The sequence below is a fragment of the Canis lupus genome, chromosome 1 (genome assembly GCF_048164855.1).
Source record: "Canis lupus baileyi chromosome 1, mCanLup2.hap1, whole genome shotgun sequence".
Classification (NCBI taxonomy): domain Eukaryota; kingdom Metazoa; phylum Chordata; class Mammalia; order Carnivora; family Canidae; genus Canis; species Canis lupus.
In genome coordinates this window covers 86,518,734-86,535,659 of record NC_132838.1, presented here as the reverse complement: position 1 = coordinate 86,535,659, position 16,926 = coordinate 86,518,734, and the positions used below count along the sequence as shown (strand labels likewise).

The following is a 16,926-nucleotide window of genomic DNA, read 5'->3' as shown; positions in this document are numbered from 1 at the left end:
AACAATCTTAGACACTTAACCAAATGAGCCACCAAGGTGCCCCTTGGGATATATTTTTAGGAAATATCTAAAATTATTTTGGAAAATGAATGTGGCAAAATTGTAAAATATCACTGATGTTCTCTTTATGGGGCCATGGTCTTTGATCCTAAGCACTTGATTTGTGGATTAAAGTTCTCTCCAACCCAGTGTTGTAATGGTGTTTAAAGAAGACTCCTGTCTATAATACAGCTTGTAGTTTCTTGCCTCTCTTTTCCTGCTCCTATCATTATTTACCCTTTCTATTCTTTTTTCTCCAACCCTAGACACTTCTGTGAGACTTCTGCCTTTGGACAACACTGACTCTCTATCTGAACCTCGAGGCCCACTGCGCTCTGTCATTACCCCTTCACTTTGTCTCATTTATCATCTGTCTCTGTGTATCTTAATTCCCCAACCACAGACTCCATGAATAGAGATTATTTTTATGTATTCTATTTTTTTACTTTACATTTTTATATACAATTAAAATGGAACTAACTTGATGTTTTTGCTACAAGTAAACATTGATTAACAATTTTGAATCTCAAAGAGTATAAAAGATAAAAGCAAAAATCAGCCCCAATCCTATTATAAGGAAATGATAACTACCATCAACATTCAGATATGCCAGCACACACACCACATTCATTTTTTTTTTAGATTTTATTTATTTATTCATGAGAGACCAAGAGAGAGAGAGAGAGGCAGAGATACAGGCAGAGGGAGAAGCAGGCTCCATGCAGGGAGCCCGATGTGAGACTGGACTCGATCCCGAGACTCCAGAGCCATGCTTTGGGCCGAAGGCAGATGCCAAACCGCTGAGCTATCCAGGGATCCCCACACACCACATTCTTATATAAAAAAAGTGTGATTATATCATACATGTTATCTAGTATCTTTTAAAAGCACCCTAAGATTGTATCAGGGATAATGTTCCATTCGGTAGATATAAGGGTTCATTGTCACTTTTTAAAAAAGATTTATTTATTTATTTATTTGGGGGAGAGAGAAGGAGAGAGGCATGCAGGTGAGTAGGGGGAGGGGCAGAAGGAGAGAATCTTTCAAGCAGATTCCCTGCTGAAGGCAGAGCCCAACATAGGGCTCAGTCCCATGACCCAGGAGATCATGACCTGAGTGGAAACCAAGAGCTTGATGCTCAACCAACTGAGCCTCCCAGGTGCCCCTTCACTGCCACTTTTAATTGCTGCAGTGTTTAGTTGTATTTAATCAATCTCTTATTGACTGACTTTGAAATTGTTTGCGATTTTTCACTTTTGCACATGTGTGATGTATGCTTTTGGGGGTAAGTGTGGTGAGAGATTTGAAGAAAGGATAGATTTCAAACCTTCATGATGCAGGACTGGATGTGCGTTGGCTAGAGAAATGCTCTTCACATTTTTTTAAAACTAACATGTCCCTTAAAGGAATTTTCAAAAACTTTATGTGCTTTTGCACTTTTAAAAGTTGATATGTATAATTTTTAAAGTTTAAATACATTTAAAGCCCATAATTTTTGGCAAATTGTAAATATATCTTTTAATATTGAACTGTGAATTACTTTTTAAAATGTATCTGATAGAATAAAGATAATAAAGATATGGTGATTTGATATATACCTTAATCTATTTTTTTTAAAAACTATGAACTAGCTTTTCATTAATGGTCTAAAATGCTATATAGCCCCTTTTTCTTCTTGAGCTAATAATTCTATTCTACTTTCCTTACAGAGCCTATGCTAATGCAATATAGTTTTATATTGGAAAGTCTTTTATTGATCAACCATTGCAGTCAAATTTGTGTGCATAAATGTGTTTAAAATTTCCTGGGACCATAAGGTACTTTGTTAAATGTAAAATAAAAAAGCTGGTTAAAAAAAATAAAGCTGGTTTTTCTCCAACTAGATAACATATGTATGGATGAGTGTTACTTGTTGGTAGAATAAAATAGGAGCAGCATCAATTTTTTTCTTCTTTTCCATTTTTATAGATGTAAGTGCTGAGAAACGTTTTCATGTCAGTCAAGTTGGATGTGATTGGGAGGAGCTTTGCTATAGCAATATCTCTCAATTCTTTGAATTCCTTCTGGGTTATTTGATAAAAATTGCATATTACTCTGTCACTGAAAAAAAACGTTTTTAATGATCTTTTGGTGGCTATACAATTAAGTTTTCTGTAAGTTTTACTGAAAGTAAAGCCCGCAGTGCTAGAGAAATATCCTAGGGTGCTAGGCACAGGCATTGGAAGGAGCACATTTGACCTAGATAATTATGGATATTCCACCTATCATGAATGTCATGTGTTTTGTTCCAGTGCTGCTTGGCTTTGCAGGTGTAGCCCAGAGAAGGGGAGAGTTGGGTTCAGTTAAGGCTGAACTTTTACCAGATATATATTGACTAAGACAGAAAAAAGATGAAATAACAGGTGGTGGACTAGAAAAGAGTAGAGAGGAGAAGGTACAGGGAAGCCTTTTTCAGGTGGAAGATTGGTTGGAGACATTGAAATGGCAAATGGGAAAGGGAGGTTAATTGTGATCTGATATGTGATTCAGGAGTTTGGGAGGTGGAGCAGTGGTGGGTCATGAACCCACTGTAATGTGAAGTTCATGAACTTCATTAGTTCATGGAAATAGGTGGTCATGGTATCAAAAATCCATGATGATTTTCAAAGGAATGAAGGCAGGGCTTGGAGTGGAAAGAAAGAATGTGCAGCATGCATCACTGAGTCTAGACAATAAGAATAGGGTGCTCTTGAAAGTTGGAAGGGGCAAGTCTTAAAGGACTATGCTAATAGAACGGAGAGACTTGTATTTGTGATGGACATTATAGTTAGTAAAACTTCTTCATGGGGTGCCTGAGTGGCTCAGGTTAAGCAACCAATTACTGATTTCGGCTCAGGTCATGATCTCAGGGTCATGAGACTGAGTCTTGCCTCAGGCTCTGTGCTCAGCACAAGTGTGCCTAAGATTCTCTCCCTCACCCTCTCCCTTGGCCCCTCCCCACCTGTTCACATACTCTCTCCCAAAAAGACCAAAAACCAAAAACCAACAACAAAAAACCCTCCTCAGTTTTTTTTAGAGTTACTAGTTCCTTCAGTTCCCCTCTCTCTCCAGAATAAATTTTGATCATTTACATTTTCCTCAAAACCCATTTATTTTAAATATATATTCAAATGTGTGAATATAGTGCTTTACAAATACTTTTATGTAGGTGTGCATGTGTGTACTTATGTCTTTAAGGGTAAATCAGCTCTGAATTATATAAATAAATTGGTTTTGTGTTTTTTAAATTAATTATGGATCTGCTTTCATACTTATTGATTCAAATCTGTTTTTAGAATCATCAAATTACATTTTCTCACTTGTAGGAATTACATTTTCATCTTCTCTTTCTAAGATAAAAAAATCCAAGTTTTTAAAAAAGCATATTGTCAATGAATAGAGAAATCAACATTTTTTCCTTTATTTTCAGTCCCACAAACTTTTTTGCAGTCTATTGCCTTGCTTTTAATGAATTAGATACATTTTATCTATCAGTCTTTTTTTCAGTATTTAATGTTTCCTGACAATTTTACAATTTATCTTGACAATATTACATTTATAAATGAAATGCAGATTATTTCCTGCACATGTATTCAATTGTTCCTTGTTTTTTTCTTTGCAATCCATTTTTATAGAGAAGGAATAATAATGCATTTTAAAAAGAATCAGCAATGGATATAATGTATCTAACATTTAATATATTCTAGGGATGTGCCAACCTCTTCACCACAGTTACCATATTTAGTTTTTACAGTAGCCCTGTGAAGTGTGTACTGATGTACATCCCCAGTGTGCAGGTGGGGAAACCAGACCAAGAGCTAATAAGAGGCCCATCCAGAGTTTCCTAGCTATTGTGCATGGGCTCATCAGCCTGCATGAGAGATCGCTCTGTTAGCATCTCATCCACAGTACTAGAAAAATATAACAGATCCCTTTATGGCAGATGTCCAGTACCAGAGCATAGACATAATTCATGCTGAGATTCAATTGTCAGGTAATCATTATGTGCAGTTATATTCAGTGTTAATAACTTGCCCCGCGATATACTACTGCTGTACTCTGGACATGACTTTCCTTTAACAGCCCAACAAAAATCTTTTGTTCATCTGCAGGGAGGTACACAGTTGTTTCCTTTAATCATTCTGGGGTGTGGGGAGAAATAGATATCAATTAGCCATTTTTAATACCATGCATCTTCAAATTAGAACTTTTGAAGTCTTACTTGTATCTATATAAAGGCAAAAAAAGAGAAATTGCAGGCAGTTTGCTTCCTTGGACAAGCAAAGGTGAACCCCTGTCTCTTTGTCCATGAACTCTATCCCATTTGGTATTGAAAACCTTTGAAAAAGATTTAGATATTTAACAACAAGTGCCTATGGCTCATTGATTTGTGATTCTTCTCTTTCTTTTAAAGATAATGTTTTTAGAAGAAGCATCTCAACAAGAAGAGCTGGCCAAAGAATGGTGCTTCAAGCCGTGTGAAGTAAGAGAACTAAGCAACCAGTAAGTCATAGCCAACTTCTTCCCTTTTGCTGTTAACTAGTGCCCTTAATGAATCTCAAATAATTAGAAGCCTGCCTTGACCAACTGAGGGGTTTTGTTTTGTTTTTTCCTTGCGGGGTAAGGTGAGAAAGAGAAGGAAATTTGAGAACAGGAAGCTGTGGGATGGAAGCTTTGAGAACAGGAAACTGCCATCATTCATTTATTTCTTCAGCAAATCTTTGTTGAGCTTACTATGTGCAACAACCAGGATCTGGAGGAGAGAATGATCTATAAAGTCTGCCCTTGCAGGGTTTACAGCCCATGGGGATCTCAGAGGGTAAGCAGGTGCACACATACAGAAGCATGACAGTGATGAGTTGTGATATGTTCCTCGAAAGTAATAAAGAGGGAGAGAGATAAACTGTTGGGAGGGAGGGGATGGAGGTTTGGCGGGGGCAGTAACTGACAGCACAGTTAGGAAAGATTGATCCCCCAGAGTGCATTTGAGCTGTGGTTTTATGTTTTTTTTTTTAATTTTTAAAATTTATTTGAGAGAGAGAGAGAGAGAGAGGATGTGAACAGGAGGAGGAGCAGAGGCAAAGGGAGAAGTAGGCTCCCCACTGAGCAGGGAGCCAGATGTGGGGCTCCATCCCAGGACCCTGAGATCATGCCCTGAGCTGAAGGCACATGCTTAACCTACTGAGCCACCCAGGAGCCCCACGATATGGATTTTCTTAAATGAAAATTACGACTACAGCACTCTGAGCAGTGCTTTGATAGAAGTGGATCAGATTGTGGCCATGGACCATAGAGAGGTTGGCAGGGCCAGAATTTGGCTAATGTAAGTGGGGCATTCACATTGGGCAAGGAATTTAAGGTGGTGGGGAGACCAAAAAAGTTAGTAATCAAGATAAGTAATAGTTTGAGGCAATATTTTAAAAAATCAAAATTAATGAAAAAATCAGTGATGAACAAAATATCAAATTTTAAATAAAGACGTCATTGATTAATTTTTACCCCTGCATTGTTGTGCAAGGAAACAGTCATTTTTGAAGAGCCTGGAGTTCCTAAGCCCACAAGATCATCACACCTCCTGCAGGGCAGGTTAACAAGGGGTGACAATGGTGTGTAAACAGCTTGGGCAGCTCAGACCCTTCTAGATAGTCATGTGTTTTGATCATAGAGATTTTATTAACATTGTCCTCTTGGTTAAAAGACGAGTAGGGGTTTTGATAAGTGTATATAGGGGTGAACATTGTTCTTTGTGCTCAGATTCTGATACAGACTGGCCAGCACCACAGGTTTGGGATATGAAATTGATGGTTTTTATCTGGGGGGATGTCAGGCTTTTCTGAGGGAATGAAGAGTGAGTGAGATTGAAAAGCCTTCTTTCATCTCTGCTTCCTTAAGAACGTGCTCAACAAACATGATTTTCCCTCTCCCCCTACATTATCATTGTTTCATTATGACTATAGGCTTAACAATATCACCCCTCCCGCAACGTGGATTTTTCTCCCACATTCTCTTCACATCATGACATGTGTTTTTCATATGCTCAAAAACGCTCTTTTGACCTCATCCCCCTCCTTTGCTGCCCAGAGCTAATAAAATGTCAAGGTTTTCTTTTGGATACACTTTTTTCCTTTCACCATAATCTTTTTTTTTTTTTTTTTTAAGATTTTATGTATTTATTCATGAGAGACACAGAGAGAGAGGCAGAGACACGGGCAGAGGGAGAAGCAGGCTCCCTGCAGGGAGCCCCATGTGGGACTCGATCCCAGGACCCCAGGATCACGCCCTGAGCCAAAGGCAGATGCTCAACCACAGAGCCACCCAGGTGCCCCCGCCCCCATCACCATAATCTTTATTCAGGAATGTCATGCTTGGAACGTGCATGGAAGAAGGCTCCCAGCACATGCCTGCCACAGCCAGATTCATGTCTTAAACCTGAAGTTCAATGTGTCATAGTTCTGCAACAGAGAAGAAAAAACAAAGTAACAAGTATCTTCTCCCCTCCTTCCTGGCTACAGAATAACCAGTAACACACACACACACACACACACACACACACACGCGAATAACAGTACCAGTTAATTCACTAAATTGATTATTCAAGGGCAGCCCGGGTGGCGCAGCAGTTTAGCGCCACCTTCAGTCCAGGGCCTGATCCTGGGGTCCTTGGATGGAGTCCTATGTCGGGCTCCCTGCATGGAGCCTGCTTCTTCCTCTGCCTGTGTCTCTGCCTCTCTCTCTCTCTCTCTCTCTCTCTCATGAATAAATAAATAAAATATTTTAAAAAATGATTATTCAAGACCCTTTTTTAAGACACTTTTTTTTTGGCTGTTTTGAAACATGTTTTATGTATATGTACATTGATAAATTTTAACAAGTCTATATAACTATGTAACCAACATACCAATGAAGATATAAAACATTCCTATCAACCTAGAAAGTTCCTTTGTGCCCCTTCCAGTCACTTTCCAGCCCCTCATCCACTGTTTAATTTTTTCTACACTTGATCTTAGCCATAAGACCAAGAAGTGATTAATTTTTTTCCTACCACATAGATAACATCTGCCTATTTTTAAACGTGGTGTGACTGGAGTAAATAACTCTTGTGAGTTCTTTATTCATCATGATATTTTTGAGATTTGTCCATATTGTTGTTTATATCAGTAGTTGTTTTTCTTTTTTATTGCCAAATAGTATTCTATTGTGTCCATATACCAGAGTTTATCTCTTTCCCTGTGATTTTTGGATTGTTTCCAGTTTGAGGCTCCTATGCATAAGGCTGCTATAAATATTTTTGTACAATGGTGTTTTTGTTAAGCATGTGTTTTGTTTCAGTTGGGTAAATAGCAGGAGTTAAAGTGCTCACTAAGATCCTTCTATTTTAACCAGATCTACTTCTCTCTTCCTCCTCAGCCCCCATTCTCTCTCTCTCTCTCTCTCTCTCACACACACACACAGATATCCTCATTCACCCCTAATCTGCTCAACTACATTATAATTTCTTTGAAGACAAGAAAATGTCTTATTTCTCTTTGGACCTCCCACAAGGCTTAGGAGCATTTTTAAAACTAATCAGATACTTGGGAGATATTATTTGATTGAACAATTCAACTACATGAAGAAATCACACTGCCATTTAATTTCATGGTGGTAGAGACAGTAAAAGCCCCAAGGACTGAGGTATCCTGAGAGGTCAGCAACTAATGCCTGAAAGGAATCCATAGTTTGTCCTCCCTCTCTACGTGCCCCCTGCATTGTAGGCTCATTTAATGCTACCTTCTTGCCATACTAACTTGTCACTGCTCATCATTGCCAAAGTGAAGTAAGAATTCTGTCCTGTGGAGCACCTGGCTGGCTCAGCGGTTGAGCATCTGCCTTAGGCTCAGGTCGTGATCCTGGGGTCCTGGGATCAAGTCCCACATCGGGCTCCCTGCATGGAGCCTGCTTCTCCCTCTGCCTATCTCTGCCTCTCTCTCTCTTTGTGTCTCTCATGAATAAATACATAAAATCTTAAAAAAAAAAATTCTGTCCTACTAAGGGTAGTGACCAAGAGTACTGAGGCCTGCAGATGAACTGCGTGGATTTGAATTTAGACTCCAAAGCTAATTGAATGATAACTTTTGTTCAAGCTATTTTCATTTCCTAGTTTTGAGTTTCTCCTATGTAAATGAATATAACAATACTACTTCATACGTCTGCTGTGAGCACTGCATCATCATAACTACTATTTTTTGGAGTGCTTTTTATTATCCAGGCACTGCTTTTACACATGCTAACAATCCTTACAACACCCCTACGGTGCTACTACTGTCTCCATTTTATACATAAGGGAAAACTGACTCACAAAGAAGTTAAATAACACATCGATTATCCCACTGCTCCTTTATGATGGGATCTGAATTCAAAATCAGATAGTCTGAGTCAAGAAGTATATACTTAACTCCTGTAATAAACTGCCTGGGGCAGCCCGGGTGGCTTAGTGGTTTAGCGCCCCTGCAGCCCAGGGTGTGGAGACCCAGGACCCAGTCCCATGTCGGGCTCCCAGCATGGAGCCTGCTTCTCCCTCTGCCTGTGTCTCTGCCTCTCTCTCTCTGTGTCTCTCATGAATAAATAAATAAAATCTTTAAAAAAAATAAAAAAATAAACAATAAACTGCCTCCCACAAGTAAGCTGATGCATGTGAATGCTGTGCCCTGTACATGCATCTCTTCAGGAAACATCGCTGTCACCACCATCAACATTTTTGTCACCATTCCCAGTTCCCATTTCTTTAAAAATAAAGCACTTTATAGATACCCCTGGCTTTGTTTGTCTTTCAGTTAGGTGGTATACATTTGAATTGGCAGCATAAGGGATTTTTTGTTACATCAAGTTTTGAGCTCAAGTTCTTTATATTAAAATATAATTAATATTTTCTCAGTGTGATGGTGGCGGTGGTACTTATTGTCTTCTAACAAATACCTGTTTGTGTCTGTTAGTTTGGGGCTGCCTCGGTTCTGTGGGTAGTGCCTTTGAAAACTCTTTTTTAAAAAAGATTTTATTTATTTATTTGAGAGAGAGAGAATGCATGCATGTACATGGAAGAGAAAGAGAGGGAGAGAGAGAGGGAGAGGGAGAGAGAGAGAGAGAGAGAACAGGAACATCAACAGAGAGAGAAGCAGAGGGAAAGGGAGAAGCAGGCTCCCTATAACAGGTGGCCCAACTCAGGGCTCCATCCCAGGACCCTGGGATCATGGACCTGAGCTGAAGGTGGACATCTAACCAACTGAGCCACCCAGGTGCCCCTGAAAACTCTTAAAAATGTCTTTCCAGGACTTTCTGTTATGAGAATCAGTGGAAATATGAAAGTTAGTCGGTTGGCCAGAGTAATAGCAGGAGTGACCAGCAGCACCTGGAGAAGGCCATCATAGCACTGCAACTGTGTCTTCACTTACACCACTTACCCCCTGATAGTCTCATCTCTAAGATTGTCTGTCCCTAACCAGCCTCAGTTTGCTCTTGCTGCTTCATTCCAGAACTCAGCCCCTATGTCCCATGGGAAAGGACTAGATTTCTTGTAGTCAGCCAAGGGCAAGACGACCACTGAGTCTGGCATTGTGGCCACTCTGCCATCAGCAGTCATCCTTAGTGACCTAGGAGTAATTCCTCAGTATGCCTCTAGAAGTTTAAATCTCTTCTTTCTCATCTTTGCTCTTCATCCTACAACCTCCAATTAATGAGAACGAAGTCATGAGATGTCTTGTTCCATGACTGCTATGCTTCTACTCAGTGGATCACCTTGGGTTAACCTCATACCAGCCATTCCAATGTAGGAGCTGTATCTTTCCCAGCAGAGTTTCACTTCTATTTCTTGATCTCTACATAACAAGAGAATTTACAATTGCCTGATTGCATTGGCTCTAAGCCTGTGTGAGGTGAGCAATTAAATCACTATGGAGAGAAAATGTCATATAAAGATATGGAAAATGATTGAAGATGTTATTAAATTCTTTTCCTCTTGTATTGATTTCCAGTGAGTTCTTCATGCCTGGGCTGGTTGATACACATATCCATGCCCCTCAGTACTCTTTTGCTGGGAGTAATGTAGACCTGCCACTTTTGGACTGGCTGACCAAGTACACGTTTCCCACAGAGCTCAAATTCCAGAACATCGACTTTGCTGAAGAAGTATATACCAGAGTTGTTGTAAGTATCTTGCTTGTGAGTGGCGGTGAGTTATGACCAAATCACCTATAGATATATCCATTTTGTGTGTGGGGGGGCATATTTGAATTATAAAACACAGGCAGTTAAGGCTGGAATGGACCATGGAGACTTTTTTAGTCTTTTCACAGCCCAGGGAGTGTGTGATCATCTACCTCAACTACATAAATAAGCTAACCCCTAGTAGAGAGAGTACTTGAATCCAAATCCCCAAGCCCCCAATCTGGTGGGTTCTCTTTACTCTCTGTCTGTTACTTTTTATGTTTTGAGTTACTAAATTTGAGTTTAATGCACGTGTGTGTTCCCTTGCTCCTGCCAATCCACAGTGCTGTTCTGGGGACCATATGGAATAGCTGTGTAACCTTTGGAAAGTTCTGTGACTCATTTTCCCCATCTGTAAAATAAAGTAGAGATAATGATAGTAACTACTTCTTGGGGTTGTTGTGATAAGTTAATATTTGCGAGGTTCTTAGAATAGTGCCTGACACATGGTAGGCGCTCTATATGTTTGCTTTTAAAAAATAGCCAAGGAAATTTAAAATTTAAATTTAAAATTACAGTTAGAAGGATATCACATTATTTTAGTAGGTTCCCAAGAAGGGAAAATAGGATGCTCCCCATAGCAGGGTATGTGGGACGGTGATGGGCATTAACACCACTAGAGGGAACTATGGAGCTAGTCTGGTCATTGAACAGTGACCATTGTGTATGCCAACCACAGATTGAAGGCTCTGAAACTGACCTTCCACTCTCTCAAGGAAATCAGTCCCCTTCTTTCGACTCCATCCCTATGCCAAATCCACTAAGCAACCAGAAACAGCTTCTGCAGTTGAGAATACCCTCTGCAAATACCTCCTTATCTGACCACTACCTCTTGTCATGCAACACACTTAGTCCGAATATTTCAGTATTGCTGTTGGACCCATTGATAGTTTTCCTTCTGAAGTGATGGCTATCTTCTATAGTGTCACTTCTAAAGGGACAGTATCATAGCCCTATACAGTTACCTAGCCATTCTGCTATTTCCCCTGGTCTTGCATGATTCAAGCCTTGAGGAGTAAGAGTAAGTGCTGTCCTTTAAATGCTTAAATTATTTATGTATTAATTCAGTGTAATTGTGGATCTTACTTATTTAGCATGCATCCACATGACACCAGAAAAATTGAGAAGGACTCACACGGTGCATGAAGTTGCTGGGCCATTGTGTTAATGAATTGCATTAACCGCACCAAATCTTTTTATTCTCAAAATTTATTTATACCTCTCATTGTTCTAAAAAGAGCTTGAGATATCTTCAAATAACATAGTATACAATGGAAGCAAATGAGTCACCAAAGCATGGCAAAGGAAAAAAGGGAGGAAAGAAAAAATAAAACTGAGAGATAAATGTTTGCAATGGGAGTCCATGCGCTTGTTAGAATTTGTCACAAATACAGCTTTAAATTTCTAGTAGCTGACCCAGAGAGGGAAATAAATTTTGTAATTTACACTGTGTATATGATAAAGAATAAAATATTTGTTAAGGTAAAGCATTTTCATTCCTTATACTGATTTTCTTAAAAATTAGTTTCAATAATATTTTATCTAGATATATGCTCTCTTAAAATGTATATTGTTAAGGTGCTATAATATTTTTTAAAAGCCCAAAAATATCTTTGTTTTATGTTTAGACATTTAGAATATCTAGAAACATATATCCTCAGGCAGTACTCCATAAAGGCTGTTTCTTATATCAGAGAGCTAAGTATTTAATGTCAGTGGTACAAAATAGATTTTATTTTTACAAATATTTGCGTTGCATATGTCTGTTTCTGATTATGAGCAGATAAGCCTGCACACTTTAACAGTTGGATGTGCTGATGCTATGGTTGAAATCTGTATGTGTTGAGATTTGTTAACTAGAACCTGTCCCTAGGCTGACGACTGCTCATGGCAATGCAAAGGGATGCTAAAACGACAGTACATATAATAAGAACCAAGCCATTATTGTTTTGTTTTGTTTTTTTTTTTTTTACTTTCTCCCTCAGGAAACAGTCCTAGATCTATACTTCAGCAAATCAAGATCTCAGAGTTTTGCACCATAGATGACAGTGATCATTTAATCTGCAAATAATTTTAAAGTATACATTAACAAACATCTCCTGAGATTATTTAGAAAAAAAAATCCCAGTAAAGCAAGCCTGGATGATCTGCCTTTAAACATTGCAAACTGGGTGAGAGATTACAGTTTCAAATTGGATTGGAATGAACTAAAAAGACTGGAAGGTTCAGGAATCTATATTAATTATATAGCTTGTAGTCAAGGGATTGAAGAGTGGTAAATGTACCAAGATAAATGCATTGCAGATATTCTGGGAAATAGAATGAATATGCTTACTCTATGGGGTTGTCAAAGATTCAGCTGATGAATCCAACTAATTCCAAAGAGGTATCAAATCACTAAAGTACAAGGCGAAGAGAAAGGGAACAGACCACTCTCCCTCCACTATGGCAGCCCACTGGAAATGCAAATCATCTACTCTGTGAAGAGGCCATTGCTACTCGCCTTGAAGTTTGTAGTCACCCTATGTTTGATGCCTATTTTGAGCTCAAAAAGCTTAGTCTCAAAACTCTTCTTGTCAAGAATTGAAGGTTGAGGAACAATTGAGAAACACAACCTACAGTCTGATGTTGGTCTTATTAGATTCTGATAAATGGGAAAAATACAAACCTGTCACTAATGGATGAGTGCTCTTGAAAGCTTTTTATGAAGAATTAGGGTGGAATTGGGTCCAGGATGCCCAAATATAGAACAAATGAAGAAGGAAAGTGGCTGCATTCCTCTTCAGTAAGGTTTTATAGCCAGATTCATTTCTTTCAGTTATATTAGTCGCACACATGTAGCTGGTGTGTTAAATGGGCTGAACTCAGTGGGAACCAGTAAGAGTAGCTCAGGGGTTCTTTCCTTTCTTCGATCTCTCCTTCCTTTTCCTTTTTTTCTCTGTGGTTTCTCTCTGTCCTGTTCTTTATAACTTGGGCCAATCCTTGAACTTTCTAGTTCCTTCTAGTCCAATTTCAAAGTGCAGTTTCTCAACTAGTGAAAGCTTCTCCCCTCCCTCCCCCTACCCCCATCAGAGGGAGGACTTACTGTGAGTGTCTCTGTGGCACTTCCATTATCCTTCTTGCTAAAGGGCTGACACTTTCCATTTTGAGTTCATCTTCAAGCCAAGATTTTAGAACGTTATATAATATTTTGAGAACTTAGAACATGTTAGATTATACTTCCATTTTAATTTTGAGTTCATTTTATTCTGGTTTGTGTAGGCAACTTACATGATTATTTTTCTTGGGATTTTGCTCACTTTATTTTATGACCTGATCAAAAGGTCAATTTTTATGATTTTTCTGCCCACTTTTTAAAAGATTGTGTGTTCCCTGTCAATATGACATTTTAATGTCTCTATTAGATTGTTAAGAGTATTAGACAAGTCTTCTACCATTTTTCAATATTTCCTCCAACAAGACAAGAACCTTATGTATATTCCCTTCTTCATCCATACCTCTTACCACATCATATGTTCTATCATCTGAGGTTTGGTTCTAGTTTATTTTTTTCAACATCTACACTTAATTTAAAATAAGCTTTAGGAGTCCCTAGTGGCACAGTCAGTTAGGTGTCTGACTCATGCTTTTGGCTCAGGCCATGATCTCAGGTCGTGAGAGCAAACCCCAGGTCAGGCTCTGTGCTCAGCAGGGAGTCCGCTGAAGAGTCCCTCTCTCTGTGCTGTTCCCTCCCACTCTCCCTTTCTCTTTCACTCAATCAAATAAATAAATAAAATCTTTTTTAAAAGATTTTATTTATTTATTCATGAGAGACACAGAAAGAGAGAGAGGCAGAGACACAGGCAGAGAGAGAAGCAGGCTCCATGCAGGGAGCCAGATGCGGGACTCTATCCCTGGTCTCCAGGATCACACCCTGGGCTGAAGACAGGTGCTAAACCACTGAGCCACCCAGGGATCCCCTAAATAAATCTTTATAATAAAATAAGCTTTAACTTTAAAATTTAATTCCACTTTATTTTTCAATATCTGTATTTAATTTAACAATGAGCTTTTTCTTTTGCTACTTGGATCCCTGTCTTCTTTTGTATTCATTGTCTTGAAATATTAGCCTCTGATAATCATTTCCAATAAGGTAGGTAATAAACCTTCTTATTTATCCTTGAATTACTGAAAATGGTTTTACTTTGTTCTCTCAAATGATGTGCTTTAGCTGTAGAGAGAATTCCATTTGAAATTATTTGTTCATCAGCATCCAATGTGTTGGTGTCACTCTGACTCTCATTCCTTTCTGGCCAATTTGCTGGCCTTCAAGATTTTCTCTTCATTCTTGACATTCTGTGATTTCATTATGGACCTTTTTTTCAGTTCATTCTTTTAAATATGTAGTTCTTTCAATATGAGAACTCCTGTCTTCCATCTGAGAAATTTCCCTCTCTCTCTTTCCTCCTCCATTCCCATATATTCTTCCCTCCAGTCTACATTTTTCTCTTGATAACTCTTGTTAGAAAAATATGGAAACATCTGTATATACTTTAGTGTCTCTTTCATGCTACATTAGTAGAGAATGCTGTGGCCCAATTTTACAAATCATTAATTCACTCTTAACTGTTGCAATAGCCTGTTTCTCTTTCAAGGGTACAATGTCCTGTTCTCTTCATCTAAGGCTGCTAATTTTAGTTCATTTTATGTCTCTTGTTGCTTCATAATTCTGCTTCCTCAGGGGTTCATTCAACAATTGTTTCCTGGGCACACCGTGGAATTTAGGCATTTTTCTGGTTGCTGGAGATGGAATTCAATATCTCTGTCATGATACTAGTAGCCTTTTTCCTGAATTTGTGATTCTGATGAAGGGTTTATCCTTATCTGTAACTGTCAGGCTCTAAACAACTCCAGCAGCCAGACATGTGTTACTTCATGTACAAAGTATCTTAAACTTTGAAAAGATTTACATAAAGTCCAGATTTCCCAGTTCTCCCAACCTTTAGGACTAACTAATGTCACTGGGCTCTCGCTTGTTTTTTTCAACAATTGGTTTAAGCTGAGTAGTGGCTGTTAAAATAGGGCATGTTCTTCCCTATTATCTTAAATGTGAAGTATTTTTTCCCCTGAGAGATTCTTTTTAAATTTGCCCTACAATCCGTTTATTGACTTTTAAATTTCATTTATAAAAAGCTTTACTGTCAGAGAGCTCTTCTCTGATTTTCATAGCATTCTGTTCTTGATCTGTTCTTGTTTTGTGAATGCAGTATGTTCTTTTATTTAATTGAGAATGTTAATCATAATTTTTAAAAGATATTTATTTCTTTTTATTTTTTAAAAGATTTTATTTATTTATTCATGACAGAGAGAGAGAGAGAGAGACAGGCAGAGGGAGAAGCAGGCTCCATGCAGGGAGTCTGACGTGGGACTCAATCCCAGGTCTCCAGGATCACACCCTGGGCTGAAGGTGGCACCAAACTGCTGGGCCACTGGGGCTGCCCTCTTTTTATTTTATTGAGAGTGTACATGTGAGTGGGGGAAGGACAGAGGGAGAAGGATACAGAGAGAAGTAGACTACCCACTGAGCACAGAGTCTGACTCAGGGCTCAATCCCACAACACTGAGCTCATAACATGAACTGAAATCAAGAGTCTGATGCTTAACCAACTGAGCCACCCAGGTGCCCCCATTGATTTTTTTTTTAATCAAGCACCCTTCTTACGTTATAGATTGCCTCTTTCCTTGAAGATATTTTTCCAGATTCTTTTTTCCTCCTTCTCTTTTTTTTTTTTTTTTTTTTAAAGATTTTGTTTATTCATGAGAGACAGAGAGAGAGAGAGAGAGAGAGAGAGAGAGAGAGAGGCAGAGACACAGGCAGAGGGAGAAGCAGGCTCCATGCAGGGAGCCTGACATGGGCCTTGATCCCGTGTCTTCAGGATCAGGCCCTGGGCTGAAGGCAGTGCTAAACCGCTGAGCCACCAGGGCTGCCCCTCCTTCTCTTTTTTATATGAACTTTCCTCCAATGTCTGTTGAACCTTAAACATATTTTTTTGTACTTAAGTGTGATGCTCTAAAATGCTGATTGGAAGTCTAGATGGGAGTACCACTACTGACTAGTGAACTTCATTATAGGATGAAAAGTGAAGGTAATAAACAGCCTTTTCAACTATGGGCCCCAAATGCTATTTGAGGATATCTTCCTTCTACAGCCATTCTTCTCTAGGAAAGAGTTCCTCAGTCCTGGTAGGAGTGGTGGGAGTTGCATATGTGGCATTTTGAGGAAAGTGGCCAAGGATTCAGAGGGTCAACCAGATTATCCACTTAAAATTCTTTTCAGTCTCTGCTGTACCTTGCCATATTGGGTGCCTAGTTTCCAATACTACTCCTTTTCTGCAAGAGCGGATCTCTCCTGCAAGAATCAGGTTGGGGTGGTTGGCTGATTTCAACAAAGACAAGGAGGATCCTGCCAGGGTTTAATCATCTGTATACAGACTGTCAGCCAATTTTCTGTTAACAGCTCTTTGCTTCTTTTTCCCCTTATAAAGTCACTTCCAGATTCTCATCCATGTCTTTTTTGTCTTCTAAGAACACGTAGAAATGTTTCCTCTGCTCATGTCTCTTTCTTGTGGGTTAATACGTTTTATCCTCCTT

The 16,926-nt window shown here is 39.0% G+C and overlaps 1 protein-coding gene across 1 annotated transcript in view; it reads left to right on the top strand.

The window, feature by feature from the left end:
* The window catches only part of GDA (guanine deaminase), a 79,503-nt gene that overhangs the window by 31,041 nt on the left and 31,536 nt on the right, over positions 1-16,926 (top strand). The window contains exons 2-3 of the mRNA XM_072838119.1: positions 4,472-4,560; positions 10,065-10,236. Coding sequence (XP_072694220.1) covers positions 4,472-4,560; positions 10,065-10,236 — 261 coding nt within the window. The remainder of the gene's footprint in view (positions 1-4,471; positions 4,561-10,064; positions 10,237-16,926) is intronic.